The sequence below is a fragment of the Cyanistes caeruleus genome, chromosome Z, assembly GCF_971803275.1.
Source record: "Cyanistes caeruleus chromosome Z, bCyaCae1.hap1.1, whole genome shotgun sequence".
In the NCBI taxonomy this organism is placed as follows: domain Eukaryota; kingdom Metazoa; phylum Chordata; class Aves; order Passeriformes; family Paridae; genus Cyanistes; species Cyanistes caeruleus.
In genome coordinates this window covers 36,065,400-36,084,603 of record NC_141732.1, presented here as the reverse complement: position 1 = coordinate 36,084,603, position 19,204 = coordinate 36,065,400, and the positions used below count along the sequence as shown (strand labels likewise).

Here is a 19,204-nt window from a genome sequence, read left to right as displayed (position 1 = left end):
ATTGGCAGCGTATATAACACAGCTCAATAAAATGCCCTTGATTCCGCAATGAATGTTACCTATTTAGGATGCAGGGGAGCAAACAAAGAAGCTATATCTGTGATCTTCTCTGCCAATGATGCAAATTTTATGTCTTACCTCTTCTATGTATTGGCACAATATAAGGTGCTATAATTGCATAAGGGAATCAGATTGTGCTAATGAGTTTGTGTGTGTGTGTTTTAAACTATGTTTTTGTTCATTTTGGATAGGTAATAGGTAGGTAGTAGGGTAGATAATGTGTCAAATTAAACAAATATAGTTATTATATGTTACTATATGTAGTTATTTCAAAAGAAAGTTTTAATCTTGTAGTGCAAAAATCTTTTGTGTAGTGTTAGAAAATACAATGCTGTAGTATAAGGGAAACACACTTTTTCAAAATGTATAAATAACAAAACCCTAGTATAAAAGCAGTAGAACCTTTTCTATTATGCAATATGCAGCTCAGTTTTTATATAATTAAGAGAGTAACTAGCATATGGTGGAACACAATAATTACACTTTCAAATGTGCATGCTTGAATAGAAAACCTCATTAATAAAACTGCTTTTCTGAAAATACTAGAATATTTTACCGTACCTCTTGGAAAGTTTGTAACAGATAGCACTACACTGATTAATTTGGTGCTGCAATAATTAATACAGTTTATTTAATATAGTGCTGTAGTTAAGGCTCTATCAAATGTGTTTAGCACTAATTACTGTTTTAAAAGGAATTTTTTGTTTCATTTTCTTTCCCAGCTCTGAGCATAAATCTGAACTCTCCTTCTTGGCTGCAGTCTCCCTTCTTATGATCTTCTTTCTGGTTCAAAGAAGATGCTCCCTGGTTTCAAAAATTGCTATGGCACTCGGGCTCCTGGGAGTCTACAGTTACCGGGCAGCTATTGGAAATGTCATATTTCCATGGCAACATGGTGGCAAAGATATTTCAAAGTAAGTTCATCAACAGATAAGTAACTGTTTCTAGCAAGGTATTGAACCCTTTGGCTATCAGGGGATGAGGTGGACAGGATGTTCTAGGTTGGAATTATGTTCTTACAAATAGAATTGTAGTTTGAGGTGACCAGCACTGAATTTTTGTGATGCATGCTTAATTTTAAGCCACATGAAGTTTATTTTGACTGTGACAGGTGAGAAGCCAGTCAGATAAGAATTAATATGAGGAAGACCTAGTTATAATCTGTATTTTTGCTACAAAAGACTCTAAATGCACCATCTCTTGTTGTTTCAGATGGACTTAACACATCTAGCAGCTCATAAGCCAAGCTCATTTAGCTATTTCTTAGTTTCAAAAGTGCTTAGTAGTTCAGAGAGCTGCTTTTCCATACCTTGCTTTTGCAGTTGAATTTCTGTAACATGGGCTTTCAAGATGAACCATGCTCTTCTCAAGGTCTCACCTGTGCAGCGCACTGCATAGTAAGGTTTTTTTTTCTGATGTTAAGTTTGTTAAAGAACTAGTCAGTAACTGTTAGGAAGTTAACTCTTTCACCAATGACTACTTCTGGCATGTAGCTAAGTGACTTCAGTTTTCTTATGTCTGGCGCTGCAGTCTCAAGTTCTCTAAATGTCAGAGGGTTGTGGAAAACTTCCAGAGTCAGTGGGAACATTTGATGAGAAGTAGGAGATTATGGAAGAGAAGCTATTGAAACCATTGTCTTCTAGATGGAGAACTTCCTCTTGCACTCATTTTGAATTTTTTATCAATATAAATGATGTTGGTGCTTCTTAGTCAGGGGCCACGAGATGTGTAGAGATGGAAAAAGCCCTTCAGCCTAAGATCTTAGGAAATAATGAACATCAGGTTTGCAAACATGGCATATTTTACTAGAAATACTTGTTTATATGTGTATCTGGATATATTTACATACATTCTATCTCTCCAAATATTGAAGATCACTGTAATTCCATACTAGTGTTAACACTGTGTGTTAGTTCTGCTTCATGAGAAAATAATAATCTCTACTTATGCAGAATTTGGCTCTATGCTTGAAACATGCCTGATTTTTGAGTGTGATGTCTATTTTTGCTTTGTGTCTTTTTTCAGTGAAAGAAAGCCTTGGAGAATAATACTATCCTTGCAGCATGGGACAGAACATTAAATACAGCAACTGAGCCATAAATAAAATGTGGTTAGAGAAATAAGTGCAGTACTTAAGTATTGAAGTCAAACATTTACTTGAAACTTGTTAATTCTATAGTCAGCATATGAATCTCAATTATTACAAAATACAAAGCCTTTTGTATTATTTCTGTTATTAAATAAATAGTGAACACAGTGATTTACTTAAATTATGCCAGAGCTTTATATAAACCCCAAGTGAACATTCCCGTAGCACATTGTGGCACATGGTTCCTATCTGAAGAGAAGTTCTGCCTCCCTCACATACCATGCTGCCTTTCACTTTTGCATAAAAACAAACCAGCAAACAATCCAAAATGAGCTTGAGTCTATGCCTGCCAGATCAGAACATTGTCTCTATCACGATACCTACCTACCAGGCTGGCTTAGGGCTTCCAGCATGGTCCCTGGCTATCCATGTGCTAACATGTGGGCTTCTCAGGAGAAAAGTACAAGGCCCAGTAGAAAGGCATGGTCACTGACTCATCAAACATTACCTTCAGCAAGGCTCCCAGTACAGCATGTCAAAAGAGATGGTAGACAAATCTTAATAGATTGTCTCACCTTCAGATGATAGGTGACATGTTGTCACAGTGATACTTGCTTATATTAATTGGATGGTTGATGTGATTTATATGATAAAATACTGTTTAAAATGCAAACATAAATAAATGTGTCTAGAGGTATCTTTAGTGTACTCATGATTTGTGGAATAGCTCCAGATCCAGGTGCAAGGCAGAGGTAATTTTGTGTAATATGAGAAAACGTTGTAGGCAGCCACTGCAATTTTCATGCATAGTGTATTCCTCTCTAAGATGAAGAATTTTTGCTCTTTTTGCCTCCGAGTTATTTAAAAAAAAATGTAGCCTATGCAATGAAAATTATGAGTATATAGTATACTAAAACAAACAAAATAATAGTAGTGCATTTGCTGAGGAGCACTTTTTCTAGTTTGAATCTCCATCAACTGGTTAATTCCAGTTTTCACTCAATTTATTGAATAGGCAAATACCTCAATGTATTTTCTAAAGTTTTACATCTAAAGTAAGTATGTAATTTTTTACATAATTATAGTAATAATAACAGTAATAATTATATCAGACTTACCAGAGATGCTGAGAAGGGGCACTGAATTTCTGCATTAGCCAGAAACACAGGAATTCTCTAAACTTTATTGTTTAGAGAACTTTATTCTTTCTTCCCTAAAGGAAAAATCCAATGGGCAATATAGGTTTTTTACAAAGGGTTGCTATTAAAGAGAATAAAACAGTAAAGCCCTTTTTCACAGGCTGTTAGGTATAACTTTGAACCATTGAAAGGTAAATGACAGAACAGTGCACTGTATTCAGGTTTAGGAAAACCACATTACTGTTGTGTTATGGTTTCGCCTTTTTCTCTTGGTTTTTTCTTGGTTATGTACATGCAAGAAGAAATGTAACAGAATGCAGAGAAGTCAGAATTACTGAATGTCTTCTTGGTATTGGTCTTCACTGACAAGACCAGCTAGGGATCTCTGATCCAGCAGAAAGAATGTTGAAAGAAAGACTTTCTCAAGGAGGTTTGATTAGAGAACATGTAGGCAAATCTGACATCCACAAACTCATGGGTCGTGGTGAAAAGCATCCACAGGTGCTGAGGGAGCTGATGGGCATAGTGAGCCTTCTAATGATCACCTTTGAAAGGTTGTGGCAATCAGGAGAGGTGCCTGAGGACTGGAAGAATTCCAGTCTTCCCAGTCTTCATCCACCCCAGTCTTCAAAAAGGGCAAGAACGAAGATCGAGGAAACTATCAGCAAGGCAGCCTCACCTCCATCCCTGAAAAGGTGATGGGAGAGCATCTCATTCTGGAATGGGTTTGTCTCTATCCACATGGATGACAAGAAGGTGATTAGGCGTAGTCAGCATGGATTCAACAAAGGTAAATCATGCTTGACCATCCTGTAATTACCTTCTGCAATGAAACAAATACAGGGATGAACAAGGGGAGAACAGTGGATGTTGTTTACCCCGACTTCAGCAAGGATTTCAACACTGTCTCTCACAATGCCTTCATGAACAAGCTCAAGAAGTGTGGACTGGATGAGTGGACACTTAGGCAGCCCTTCAGAATGACCTCGACAGGCTGGAGAATTGGGCAGAGAGCTGTTCAAAATTTAGCAGAGACCAAGTGCAGGATCCTGCACCTGGGGAGGAACAACCCCAGACCTCAGAATGGACTGGGGGTGACCTGCTGGAAAGCAGCTCTGCAGAGAAGGACCTGGGGTATCCTGGTCAACAAGCTGTCCAGGAGCTAGCAGTGTGTCCTGGGGGCCAAAAAGGCCAGTGGGATTCTGGAAAATTGGAAGAGCGTTGCCTGCAGTTCAAGGGAGGTGATCCTGCCCCTCTACTCAGCCCTGATGAAGCATATCTGAAATACTGTGTCCAGTTCTGGGTTCCTCAGGACAACAGACACATGGGAGATTCAAGAGTGAGTTGAGAGATGGACTCTGAAAGTGGTTAGTGGACTGGAGCATCTCTTTTATGAAGAAAGGCTTAGGGAGCTGGTCCTGTTCAGCCTTGAGAAGAGAATGACTGAGAGACAGCCTCAGCAGAGTCTCTGAAGGAAAAGTGTCAGAGGATGGATCCAGGCTCTTGGTGGTGCCAAGCAACAGGGCAAGAGACAATGGGCAGAAATTGATGCACAGAAAGTTACACTTGAGGATGAGGAAACACCTACTGTGACCAGACACTGGAATAGGTTGCATGGCGATGCTGTTGACTCTCCCTCATAGGAGATATTAAAGAACTGTCTAGACACAGTCCTGTGCAATGACTCTAGCATGACCCTGCTTGAACCTTGAGCAGGAAGGTTGGACCAGATGACTTGCTGTAGTCCCTTTCAGCCTTAGTTTCTCAGACCTTGTACTTCTAGAATAGCAGGTCACAGTTTTTAGGCTTTCCGGTCCTTGTCCTTGTTCGCATTTTTGGACAACATGCTGTGTTTCCTTCAGAAACTGGCTTTCACTGGAAATTAAGAAGCAAATGAATTTATAGGTGGTTTGAAGATAGTCTAAGTGCTAATTACACTTACAACTTAAAACATAAATTTTTTTGGTAATGGAACTTTTTAGGGATTTGAAAAATACTAGCCTAGGATTTAACCTGTTTGGCAGAACTGGTTGGTCTTGACCTCTCTTGAAAGGCTCTGAAGTAGGTATTAGTAAGCAACTAATCTTTTCGGTTTATTTATTTATTAATTTTTTTTGATTTTATTTTCTCTTCAGGGGGATTACTGAAGCCCGTTTTGTTTATGTCTTTGTTCTTGGCATAGTCTTCACTGGCACTAAAGATTTACTAAAGTCACAGGTTATTTCTGCAGACTCCACCACGAAGAGCACAGGATTATGGGAAGTATATAGCGGATTGGTTCTACTAGCAGCTCTTCTATTTAGACCTCACAATTTACCAGTCTTGGTGTTTTGTCTGCTGATTCAGACAATGATGACAAAATATATTTGGATACCTTTGAAATTTGATGCAGCACAGATTACTATCATGCACTACTGGTTTGGTCAAGCTTTCTTCTATTTTCAGGTAAGCTGAATGCTCTCTCCACTGCAGAGGTGGGAGAGGGAATAGTTTTTCAAAGAAATATTGTTCATTGTAAATAAAATGCTAACTAAATCTTACAGTGTAAGAGTTCACTGAGTTCTCAGAAGGATTTAGTTTCTAAATGTTTTATTAATGTTTTGTTTTCAGAATCAGGGACAGATGCATACCTTAGTGTCTAATCCTCAGTGTAGATCTCCAAAAGTATTTCAAGGATCAGAGATCTATACCAGGATGATTTTGGTCTATTAATGGGCCTTGTAAGTACTTTTCAGGTGATAATTAATTTTAAAATGTCATCTGAGTTGATTAATACCAGTAAAAGGCAGGTAGCTTTTGTCACTGGTTCTTGAGGCTTACAATAGGTATATATACTGTTTAAGACTGAAGGAAAATGCTGTGGCATGTAATATCTCTTATGAGAACTAGAACTAATTTTCTTTTTTATTATGTCAGTTGATACCTTCTTTCCTTAGGAGCCTTACTAACTTTGGTAACCTAGTTCTCTGCATTGCAAATAAGGTTGCAATTCCACAAAAACTTCTCTTTGCATTGAAGCTGGAGAGGATCTTTTTTTTACTTCTAGTAGTTTTGCAACCTTAGTGTAGTAGGCTGTCTAAAGAGGGCATTTGTTAACTTGGAAATCAAGTTTAAGAGGTGGGATTTACAAAATTTCAATGTGGGACCTCTGCTGACTTTACCTCTGCGGCATGGCTGGGAGTGTTAAAACTCTGGTCAAGCTTAAGGTACTGTAACTGCAAATTGAGGGTTGGCTTGATTGAGAGTAGTGTATGTCCAGATAGGGCATTGCTGATGCAGGTAAGGTCATCATGATTCATCCATTCCTACCTACTTTTCCTGTTCAGAGGGCATATCATGTCTTGGTTGAGTGGCTTTTGCATGTTTTGAATGTTACTGTTCAGGCAGTCAGCTTTGATTACAGCCTTCTGAGAGCACCCCTTAGTGCAACTGGCAAAATGTTGAAGACAGAGCCATCTCTATACTGAGGTGCCAGACAAAAACAGCTGCCAGAAATTTAATGGTGGGGAGGGTGGCAAGAAAATTCTGGTTGTGGAAAAGAGACTAATAAAGAATGGTTCAGATTTTTTCATAAAGCAGCAAACGGTTTATAAATGTTTTCAGTGATGCTGAATTCTTGGTACACTTGGCTGAGAATTTCGCAGAACCATGAAATTACAGGTGAGTTAAAGCTGGAAGATGCCTCTGGAGATCATTTAGTTCAACCTGACCCCATGAAGCAGCAGACCAGGTTGGTCTGAACTGTGTCCATTCCCTATTTCAAATACCCAAAAGGGTGAAGACTCTGCAAGCTCTCTGGGCTTGACCACCCTAACTAGTAAAAAAATCTTTTTCTGATTTTAATCAGAACTTCTTGTATTTCTGTTTCTGTGTATTGCTTTTCATCCCTTTGCTAGTCACTATCGGGTGACCAAGAAAGTCACAGTCTGGCTGCATTTTCTGTACTTCCCTTCATCAGGTACTTACACACATTGTTAGGATCCCTGCTGAGCTTTCTCCTCTTGAGAGTAAAAAGACCCAGGGAGTTGCTTGTATGACACGTGCTTTGTTCCCACCATCATCTGTGGTGCCTCAGTGGACTTCTTCTGGCACACCCATGGCTTTAGTGTGGTCTTGAGAACTGGACCCCGGCACCCAGATGTGGATCTCACCACTGCTTATTAGAGAGAATGGAGATATCCCTTGAACAGCTAGTTGTGGATGCTAACTCTGAAACAGAGCTTGTGAAACTGCAGGCCATATAGCTTCTCAGTCTTCTGAGAACTTCTTCTCAGAGAAGCTGGTCTGGGAAGTTCATGGGGAGGATTTAAAACAATCCTCAAAGACAGAAAACAGCCTTGCAGGTGTTGTTTCTCTGTCCCTTGTTTTCTTTGCAGGAGAAGGTTGGGGGGTGTGTGCCCCACTGACCAATGATGGTAATGTAGTAGTTTGCTAACCAATAAGAGTTTCCTTCTGTGCTTTCCGTGTATCAGTCTATAAAAGAGACCTGAAGTAATAAACTAGGAGAATTTCTCCTAATCGACTCCATAGAGAGTCTGTGCCTCTCTTCTCGCCGTTCCTAATAGAGTGACAGCTAGTGAGGCTCTCCCTTAATGGAGTCCTGGGTGCTGCTGTCTTTGCACAAATAAGACAATGGCTGTCTGATCTCTTCCAGGCTGCTTTCTATATGGTTAGTTCCAAGTGTGACTAAAGTCAGGGGTTTATTCCTCCGCAGGTGCTGGATTTGACATTTCCCTTTGGTGCACTTGCTGAATTTCTTGTCATTTCAATCCTCCAGGCTGTTGGAGCACCTCTGACGGCACCAGACCCACCTGCTGTAATCTACCATTCTCCCAGTTTGTATTGTGTACATACTTCCTAAGGGAACTCTCTGTCCTACTGCCAAGGTCATTGGTAAAGATGTTAAACAGTATCAGCCTCAGTGTCAATCCTTGTGCCTGATCACTAGTGGACCTCAAGCTGCTGCTGACAGTCCTGTGAGTCCAGTCCACAATAGTGTCCAGTTTTCTAGCCTGGACTGTATCCATTTGTTTGCCTGAGGAGATGCTTAAAAGTGTATGTGAGGTAAAAGTGCCTTAGATAAATATATCTTCATGCATCTTCAGCCAGTACAGCATGATGGGAAAGAAAAAAGCTTCTTAAAGTAATAGTTTTGTTTTGGAAGTGTAATATGGCAGTTACATGTTGTGTCTTTTTTGCTCTGAATGATGCCAAAAATTTGGGACTCAATTTTGTGGAAGAATTTACATCAACTTTGAAGCAGCTATAAACATCTTCCAGAAATAAGCTGTTAGAGCTATCAAGAGCTTGACACATCTTTCCATTTGACTGTGCTGTGTCAAAGGTTTTTTTTTCTAAACCGATAAAAATATATTTATGCAAGACAATAGAAGAAAACAGGATCTGTTATCTTTCATAAAGGTAACGTATCTTTCCGCTTTCTACTGGTCTTAAATTGGTGTTATGGGAAAGACTGCTCTTTTTCATGATGTTTTGTAGTTTCAACAATCCTTGCCATTGAGATTTTTTTTTTTTTTATTTTTAGAAGACTGGAAGTAGTGATCTCCATTTTACTTGACTGCAAATAGTGTTTTTGGACATCTTGCAGTTTCAGAGCAACTGCCTCGGCCGCATCACTTTGCTGGCAATTTTGACATTTCTTCTAGAAGTGTTTCCTTTGCAAATAATAACTTCCAGTATGATTTGCAGCAAGCTTTAGGATATTTGAAAAATTAGTTCTGACAAGGGAATTTCTAACATAGACATCTTGCTGAGTCACAGCATCCAAATCTCATAAATGAGAAAGTCTTCATTGCTTTGTTATGAGCCAGATTTCTAGATGGGTTTTTATGCATCTCCCATCACTTGTAAAATCTGGAAAATGATCTGATCTGGGTGATAATTACTTATCAAAACTTCTGTTAGAATTTCTGTTTAGAACAAAGCTTTTTTCCGCCACATTGTTTCCCATGCTGCTTTGTATGAAACAGAGCAGGCCCAGATATGAAGCTGCCTTTTTGTATCCCATCACATGTTCCAAAGCTCCATCTTTGAAAAGATTATTTTGAATTAGCAATGGCTTAGCAAAATTTTTGAGGCATTAAGTTGTTTTAGCACAGGACCCTTTAAAAATATATAAATTTCAAAAGAACATGCTTGCAGTCTTCTGGGATTTTTTTGTGTGTCTGGCCACAAAAATGAATGTGTGTGCCTATTCATGATGCCCAAGACTGATTAAAATGACAAATGAATTGTAATAGAACAGGAAGAATTTCCTCTATTGTCTCTTTTTATTTCTCTTTTTGTTTTTCTATCAGAACATCTTAGAAATGTTTCAGAAATAGAGAAATCAGTTCTGTTAGTGAAAAAAGAGCTTTTAAGGGTCAAGACAGATGGAATTTTCTTTTGCAGTCTGTCCTTCCCCACTCGTTAGAGAACAAGTGTTTGGTTCTCTTTTAAAAATGTTGTAAGTACATTTATACTAGATGCATTTTTAGGATGGATATTAAGAGTTTAATCAAAATACCCATCTTTAGATGTTAGCATGTCCTTTTATTCTCTGATGAAAAAACTGTTCTGAAGGTATGGAAAGAAAGAAATTGAATCATATGAGGGTAAGAGTGACTTTTTTTTTTTGCATTTCACAATTGAAAGCAGTTATTTGATATGCAGAATATTTGCATAGAGAAGTAGAATGGTCAAGCTGGTAGGTTGTCAGTTAGAGAGGCTACAGAGGTGCCTCAAAATCTAATAAATGCTCTCTCTTCAATTTTTAAATTTCTCTCAGTTTATTCTGAGAATAGCTTTTCCAATCTGAGTCCGTATTTCCAAGAATGGAAGGATCTTCTTTCAGAAATTATATGTAATTTCATGCCTCTTTTATGTTGTTTTTCTCAGTGTGGCATTCTGATCTGCATTATCTGGGAAAATCAAAAAGCTAGCAACATACAAAACTGAATTCTTCATTACCTTTTTTTTTTCTTAATGTATTTAAATATCACCTTTCATTTCCTTTGAGCTCTGTCTAGAGTGTGAATGACTTGTCACAAAGTGAAAAGTGCTCAGTTTGTATAGCTTAAAATCGGGACTGAAATGTTTCTTTGGTTTATTATGGACACATAATTAACTGACAACTATATATTGGTAATTAATTGTCAGTCACTGAGCTGTAGATGCGAGATCCATATCAGATATAAAACAGGTGAACTTTCACCAGTATTTATGCCATTTTGTGTACCTGATTTGGAAAAAAAAATCTATCCCATGCCCTGGGACACCCCTCTCCCAAACTCATGGAGGTAACTGCTCCCCTTCAGGTGTGTTTCAGTCTCTTCTAAAGACAGTGCAGTTTTCCCTGTTTACTCACACATCCTTTGACAAATACAGGCACTCAAGCTTTACATCTTTATGTATCTTGAGAGTACCATAGGCAGGTGACTCAGGTGAAGCCGTAGACGATTCTGCATGGTTGTGTACATTTTCCAGCTCTTCCTTAAGGAAGTGATGCAAGTTGGAAGTCTGGATGTACCCGTACTGGATTAGTAACTGATTTTAATTGTTTGAATAAGCCATTTGATCTTTTTCATATTTACCTTCTGGGAAAAGCAGGAAGGTCTTTGCTTGACAACTGTCAGATCCCCGCCTTACTTCTGTGCCTCCTAGTGAAGTGACACTGTTCTTATTGATTACAGTTCAGTTGTCCCAGGTTTAGCAACTACCTGTCCTGTTGGTGACCGTCAGTGCTGAGTTCTTACATTTTGACTGACTTAGGACATGTTGTGTTTCAGACAGAGCACGTATGGTTTGTTCTTAGATACTGAATAAACATTAAAGAAGTACAGCTGGGCTGTTTCTGCTGGAGGAATCCTTCAAATTGTCACTTTCACTATTGACCTCTGTTCAACTTGCTCTTGGTAACAGTCACTTTTTTACTGCCTCAGGAGCAAGCAATACCTGTGCTAGAATTCTAGGGGAGAGATGTGAAGGAAGCACAACTGTATTATTGGGTGTGATGTGTACTGCTGGCATAGATTTAAATGTCTTCCTTGACTTTGTTTCTCTAAGTTTTGTGGTCACTAGAGCTGTCACTATGAAACTGCCTGAGTTCAGAGTGATACTAGGGTTTTAATTTCCAGACAGGCATAAAGATCTAATGTAGCATACAAAAAAACCAGCAGGCTTAGGGTTTGAAATACAAAAATTGAAAACCACTGAAATTTTTGGTGATGTAGATCACATTGGATACTAAATTTAAACTGTCCTAGCTAAATGAGGCAGCAGAAGAGAAATATAAATGAAATATGGAATGTATCCATCTGGAAATAGGAGAGAGGTTTGGAGAACTACTTTTTTGCACATGTCTTGGTGTGATTATGAACTAAATCAGACTTGCCTATGTTGCTGAGCTTTTATTAAGTCTTGGTAGACAATATGGTACATAATGACTAAAGCAGTAACTCTGTCTTGCTGAGTGTGGATTGTAAGTGATGGCCTTTTGAATATCGTAGTAAAAATAGCCTTTTTCAGGGTAGCATATTTAATGAATGAGGCACTGTTCTTTCAAAAAGTATTGTAGGGTCCTTCAAGATTTTATGTAAGTAGATCTGTGAAAATCTTATGTGTACTGTATAAGCTAAGCTGACAGGAACAGGTACTACTTCTCATTAATCAGTTGCTATCGTTGGTGCACATGGGATTAAAAAAAGTGCTTGGGTGTGGAAGCTAATTTTTTGATTTTGAATGTCAGTAGGAAAAAAAAAATATGGGTGGATTGAAAACAAATGCCTTGATCTTACACTTAGTTTTGCATTCTACACTTCTTCTGTGTCAGAACCCTGAGTGCATCTCCTGTCTCAGTTAGCAGTTTAGTTAGCAGACTTCAAGGTCGTGTCCTTGATTGACAGAGGAGCTGATGGGAGAAAAGCAGAGGAAGGGGCCTGCCCCTTCTTTCCATTCTGGTTCTGTTTTTATCTGATGCTTTACTGCCTTTGTTGTATCCCAGCTGTGTAAGTAGCTATATGTGTGCCTGTCTTGTAATTTCTTGATCCTGCCCTGGACCTGGTGGTTGGGCTTTCTTGCCTAATCTTGGATTTGCCTTGTCACCACAGACTTGCAGTCCCTGGACTGCGTCTAGCCCTGATCACTGTCTCTGGATCCAGCCCTGACCTGGATGTGCCACTGAAGAGTCCTGACTTACTGCTCTCACCTGCCTTGTTTTCACACCCATTTCCCAGCTTACCTTCCTTTGCAGAACCAGCTGTCCCCTTCTGCTCTCTGGCAATTTGGATCTAAAAGGAAAATTTGTTAAATAGTTGTAAATTAAATGGGAAGACTATGTGTGATGTCATTTTTCCAGTATTTTAGCATGTTTTTTGTGAATAGTAAGCAGAGGAAAAGGTTGCTCATACAGGTTGTGCAGTCTTCATGCTTGGAGATTTTTAGAGATTGTCTGGATAAAGTGCTGTGTTATTTATGTGGAGCTGCGTAAACCCAATTTGTTTTCTAGTCTTCTTTTAGTAATTAAGGTCTTCACTTTATTTATCACTTTGTGTGAATTGATGAGGTAAAGCAAAGTTTAAAACACTCCAGTATTGTCAAAAATAGATGAAATTAATACATTTAGTCAGAATACTACTTACTTATCAGGATATTATTGCAAGCTTGAGAATATCTTGTTAAATTTTTCAATGATCTTGAATAATTGATTGTTTTCTCCTAAGCCCTGAGTTGCCCATGTCTCATAATTTTGCAGTCATTTCCCAAAAATATGTTGTATCTTCATCTTTATTATTTTTCCTTAAAACGCAGTAAGAATAGAAATAAATAACTTGGTTGTTTCTCTTTAATAAACTAGCTCCTAAAAAACTTACTTTGTAGTAAATATTGCTAAAAATATTTTTGTTTCTTTGCATGAAAGCTCATAAATGAACAAAAATTCCATGTATTTATTTATTAGTCTTGTGGGGTTTTGTTGACATGCTTAGAGCAGTAGTATATCTGTGGGATGGGAGAAAGAACGTACAGTTCCAGTTTCTGGTTGTTTGTATCACTGGAGGAAACCAGAATAGGTTTGTACATTTTTAAAATCATTTATGCCTAATTTGTCTCGCCTTTAGGTAAAGAGATGGACTGAGTGGCATTTTAAAGGGACTTTTTTTTTGTTATGATTTCAAAGCAATGTAGGATAATTTACATTGGAAAAGACTTCAGCAGGCTCACAGTTCAGTCCCATTTTCAGATCAGCATCACCTGTGAGGTCAAACGAGTCAGTGAAGGGTCTTCAAAGCTCCAAGGTCTGCCTGGAGGCAGCAGAATCTTTCTGGGCAACCTTTTCTGAAATACTAGGGTGATAAGTTAAAATAAAAGGAGGCACTCTGAACTGTCTGTTACCTATTGTGTGGAGTATTAGAATTTATAGCTAACAAAATTTAGTGTAAATACATTAATTTGTCTTGGAGAAAAATACCTAATGTGAAGAAAAAAATGCTTACTACTCACCAGGGATCTTCTAATAGTAACAGTGGCAGTAGTTTCTGTGAGGCACAGCGGATTCAGGGTAGTAAGACGTTTGGACACTTCAGAGTGTGATTGGAGTTGTATGTGGATCCAAATACATGCATCCTTGTTCTACAGCTGTGTCACTTTAAGCAAAGTCAAAGACAGGTTGAGTGAGCCCTGTGTGGAAAGGAGTTGGGGAGCTGAGGAGAAGGGGAACCTGTTCCTTCCTCCAGGTTCCTTACTTCCCCTATCTTCCATAGGGAAGTTCATCTTTCTGCCTGCACCGGTTCTTCAGGACCAGTGACATGCACTGCAGTGCTGCATTTATTCTTGCTTCTTCTCACATACAGTGACATGGGGAGTTGCCCCAAGGTGCTCAAGATCAACCTGTGCATGTGGATTCAACAGTGTAAAGAGGTCTTTCAGTCCCTCAAGACAAGAGCAGGAAGGATCTCCTGATGTCTCAGCTTTTCTACTCTATATGCATCATGCAGAGGAGAAGGGGAAGGAAAAATAAGTAGATGGGGTGGGCAGCAGACTTGCTGCTGTGTACAGGGACTGGAGGAAAAGAGAGCAGGTTCCCTCCCTACCGGTTCCTGTCAAACTCTAGCTTGTTGAGAAGCAACACCCTGCTTAGTGTTCAAAGTGCTACACTTCCCTTCTTCCCTTTCTGCTCTTGCCATGACCTCAGTCTATATCTCTTAAACCTGAGGATTGGTCTTATCCAGCTTTCTTTTACAGTCTCATATTACAGGTTCTAGGATACAGACATGCTTTTATTTTTAGCTGCTTATCATTAGTTGTGCTGTGCTTTGCTACTGGCATTGCTGGACATTGCATTAAATGCATAACAATAATTGATTATACTACTGCAGTGATTCACTACAGTGGCGCATGATGAAAGTCAGAACGAGGAAGACTAACAGTCATAAGTCAAGATTTTTCTACTGTATGGTATTTTGGTAAAATCCATACCATACAGTCCCCTTACAGCTTCAGGCTCCCTTTACATTCTGGAGATATCTTTTTGGTGGGATTGATGGGGATGGTGGCTGCTTATAATGAGCTCTATATAGTTCCATCAACACAGATGCCTTTTTTCTCTTAGATTTTAGAACTGCCTCAGGAAGAGTTTTTTTTGCTGGTGCCTAGTTAGTTATGTACCTAAAAAAGCTGCCTATCTTTTGTGCTTCCCTGTGTGCTCTGGGCTTTGTGACAGAAGCATGTGTTTGATGATAGCACTTCCTTGCTGGGGTAACTTTCAGTTCAAGAGGACTGCAGTCACTAAGGGGAGCCAAGGTCAGGTTTGAGGGAAACAGGGAGCCACCACTCCCCATATGCTCTGCTGGGATTGAGTCTAAGGCTATTGGTGATGACAGTCCTTACATTAGTGTTGTTCTGGGATTCTGTGAGTGGAAAAAGAGGTTTGGATGGCTGTTAGAATATCAGTGCTGTAGAAACAGATCAGTTTTTAAGGTACAGCAAGAATATTTGAGAACTTTCTCACTAGTCTGAGGAAACCTACCTGTGACCTGTTAATGTAAGAAATATTCTGCCTTAATCATAGGGTGTGTTGTTACTCTAGATATTTGGGTAAAGTTAAGTACTTTTGGATTTTCAGTAGAAAGTACTTCCTTCAATTTTACATTGTTCCTTAGTATTCAGTGGTCCTGGTCACTGGAAAAGAAAACCAGGTAAAACCAGACTTTGACAGCTCTTGATACTTTAATTGCTGTATGTTCCTTCTGTTTTTCTCTTGGTAGATTTAAAAGCCTTTTATTGATGATTCAGGCTATCTAGACTGAACTCTGGTCTATTTCAATGCAATCTTGTGTTGTATAACGATCTGGAAGGGAGAAACCTTTCTAAATTTGCTTGTCTTAATCTGTTTACATGCAGGAACTTGTGCCATGAGGCAGGCAGGTGGGCGATGCAGTGTTCCATTTCAGCCCTAAATTAGAGTCCCACTGTCTCTAAGGGCAAGAAATATTTATTTCCTGGTGTAATTTTAGGCAGCAGACCTAAAACCTTGTGTTTCAACCTTGTCTGATGAAAAATATGAATTTTTCATTGATATGTCTGAAATCAGCAACTGTAGCTGTTTACTTAATTTATTTTTTTTTAATTTAACTTATTAAACGGTAGGCATGTTAATTTGCAGACAAAATAAGACTAACAAAATAGCATGCTGTTTATCTCTTTGTTAATCTGTAAATTCTAATTAAAAGCACGTGTTGTGTAAACAGTTTTATTGAAATTCAGATGTAAAGAATATGGCTGTACTGTAAAGCAATTTAAAGAGTAAGTCCTTAATGGGTGCAATAATTAATATTATACTAATGTATTCTAAGTGTGTCTTTTGAGGTATTTGGTTATTTACTATTTTATCCCTATTTTCAGGGGAATTCAAATGGCATTGCTACTGTGGACATTTCAGCAGGTTTTGTGGGACTAGACAGCTATGTGGAGATACCAGCTATTTTCCTCACAGCATTTGCAACATATGCAGGACCTTTCCTTTGGGCCATCCATCTGCTGTGCTACTTGAGTTCTGAAGTTAGCAGGTAATAAGTTTCGAACTAACGTAATGCTCCGCGCTGCAGATATAAATACCATCCGTAAAGTGTATATCTTTTCAAAGAAATTTTTGTTCACATAATCTTTTGCCCTGAAAGTTAGTTTTGTACTAAAAAAAATGTGTGTTACTTTTTTCAGCATAAGTTTGTATCACCTAACTTTTCCACTTCCATTTTATCTGCAGAAGCTTTGCTCTGGGAATATACATGTATGCTTTACTAATACTGTTTCTTAGTGAGTTCTCAGTTTGCTGTGCTAAATTACTTAAAATTTTATTATTTTTTTGTGACAGCACATTCTGCCTAAAAACATTTTTCTTGAAACCTTTTGAGTTAGAGACATGAGAAGGGTTTTTTAAAGTATTATAATAAAAATCAAACTTAACTAACATGATATTCTTTGAATTTCATTCTTTGACAAAGTGACATGCAAGGTTTTATAAATAAAACATACGAATATTATTGTATATTACTGGTTATTGCAGTCATTTGTAGCTAAAATATTTGTACTTCTCTGGGTATATTGTGTGGTGGATGAGTTAAAACAAAATAATGCACAGGAATTTTAAGAAAACAGTTGTAAAATGCTAATGTAATTCAGGAGTGTGCATATAAAATCCAATTGGACACTCTAAAATTGGTTTTAACTTATCATTCAGGGTATTTAAACTGAGCAATACAATATATTAAAATAGGGGAGTTGTGAATTCCACATCATATCACATCAATACACAAATGCCAAAACTTGATGTATTTGCAAAGAATTAACATTTGACAGTGACTAAATTCTTACCATCTCAGAGTCTTTTTTCTGTTATCTGTGGAGTCTTAATCTACTTCTTTTTTTTAGGGATTAAAAAAATATTGCAGTAAGCTTGGCAGGTGGGATTTTAGACAGTAGTTTATCACAGCTTTTTGCCATATGCATTGTCATCCTCTGTAAACTTCTGATTCCCTTTTATCTATAGAGTGTCATCTGGTTCCACCCTGTCAGTGATTTTTGTTTTCTTTCTTTCTTGAAAGCTTTTAGCTTTCTGGCTACTTCTTTTGCTTCTTTGTTTTAGGCTATGCCTACACTGTGTTCTTGTGTTGGCTTGGTTTTGTTCATTAAAGGTGTAAGGAGATGGGATCACCAGCTGACCAAGCTGCACAGAGCAGTGGAGGTTTTTGAGGGAGTCTGTTCTAGCAGACTAAATTCCTGCACAGTCACTGTGTCCATTGTTCTGGATTAACAGGCTTCTTTAGCAGGTATTCACAGTGATTAACCTTTGTTCTCTGATTTGCCTGTCTGCTACATGGCTCTGTAAAGATGTCCAGCAGTCTCTACTTGGTTGCTGTGGATTTATGCAGACCAGTACTGGCCATTGTACTGATGTGCCCATGCACTCCTTAGTGTAAATTGAGACTCACTGTAGAACCTTACCTCTTAGTCTGAGGCCAGCAACCCTGAAGTTGTCTTAGGTCTTAAATAGATTGATAGGGTCTAAGTACTGGTGTTTGAGTATAATACCTCTGAAAATACCTCTAAAGCCTCTGAAGGCTTTTCTCTGTTAATTCTGGTATTTTTTTTGCTTCAGGAGGAGTTGGATGTGGAGCACACTAATTATTGGTATCTTGATTTGTGTAACCTCAGAAAGCCCTTTCTCGAATTTTCTGTACTACCTGCTGACTTGACACCAAACTGAGTTTGAACTCTGTTTCTAATGCTCCCCAGTTTAGCTTTAGCTACTGCTTTTCTTGATGCATTTTTCCAGTGTCCAAATTCTTCAAGTTTTCTCCATTCTTTCAGTTCTATTTAAGAAAATAGTGAACATGTACATATAAAAAGTATTGCCACTTGTCTTCTGGTAAATGTGTGACCCATTAATCTGGGTATTGCTTGCATTCCATGAATGTCCTGGTATGCCTTTATACCTCTGCTGTGATTTGTTTGAAATAGTGCTGTGCCATTTAACTGTTCACATCCATGTTTCTGCTATTTTAGGGTTTTTTTCTTGTGGTCCCACTCTTCATCCTTAATTATTTGGAACTGACACTTTTTGCTTGAGCTTGAGCCAAGCAGAGTAGAGAACGCTGCCTTGTTGGCATTGTCTGGGGAAGGAGGAGATAAAAAATGAGCTCCTGTAATTTAAAGAACTGCAGTTTTATTGTTGTTTAAAACCTAGACTGCAGACTGTGATGAACACTAACATACAGTGAAGAGAATGTGATAACATACAGCATGTTTTTGGAAAGCTCTTCTAACAAAATAACAAAAAACTTTTGGTGACAATGTTTGAGTATCTGTACTTGTTTTATATTGTTCAAATAATATGGCTCTACAGTAGTGTTGGTTGTTGTTCTGATGTTTTCCTGGTTGAATTTTTGCAGATTAAATCTCAGCTAGTAGTGTTGCCAGGTACAGTGCTGGCTTAACCTGCTCTCAAGTGGGTAGCTATGGCCTGTAACACCCACATCACTTATGTAAGTAGATTCCATCAAGCAGTTTGTGTCTATAGCCATTTTAAGGTTCATTTGGATCAACTGGTAAGGCTGTTACTTCAATGAAATAGTAAATAAGTATGGACTGGAATCTCTAACAGCTGGGATTTACTTAAATTGGTATGTTAATCTACTCAGAATTTGGTCTACATGCTTTCTATTTACTCTTGTAAAATAGAAAATGTGTGCATTGCCATTGCTGTCCAAATGATTCTTATTACTTGCTTATTACTCCTTGGAACCAAAGCTGAAAATGCAGAAGGCAGGGTGTCAGCTGCTTCATGTGTTTTCTTAAGTGTATGGGAAACTGAACTTATTTTTTAAAAAGTGCTAGATATTCTTTATAAAAGCTTCTTATTAAC

The 19,204-nt window shown here is 38.3% G+C and overlaps 1 protein-coding gene across 1 annotated transcript in view; it reads left to right on the top strand.

Annotated features, from left to right (window-relative positions):
• The window catches only part of PIGG (phosphatidylinositol glycan anchor biosynthesis class G (EMM blood group)), an 84,970-nt gene that overhangs the window by 35,989 nt on the left and 29,777 nt on the right, over nucleotides 1-19,204 (top strand). The window contains exons 10-12 of the mRNA XM_023943779.2: nucleotides 783-974; nucleotides 5,424-5,733; nucleotides 16,186-16,349. Of these exons, the coding sequence (XP_023799547.2) occupies nucleotides 783-974; nucleotides 5,424-5,733; nucleotides 16,186-16,349 (666 nt within the window). The remainder of the gene's footprint in view (nucleotides 1-782; nucleotides 975-5,423; nucleotides 5,734-16,185; nucleotides 16,350-19,204) is intronic.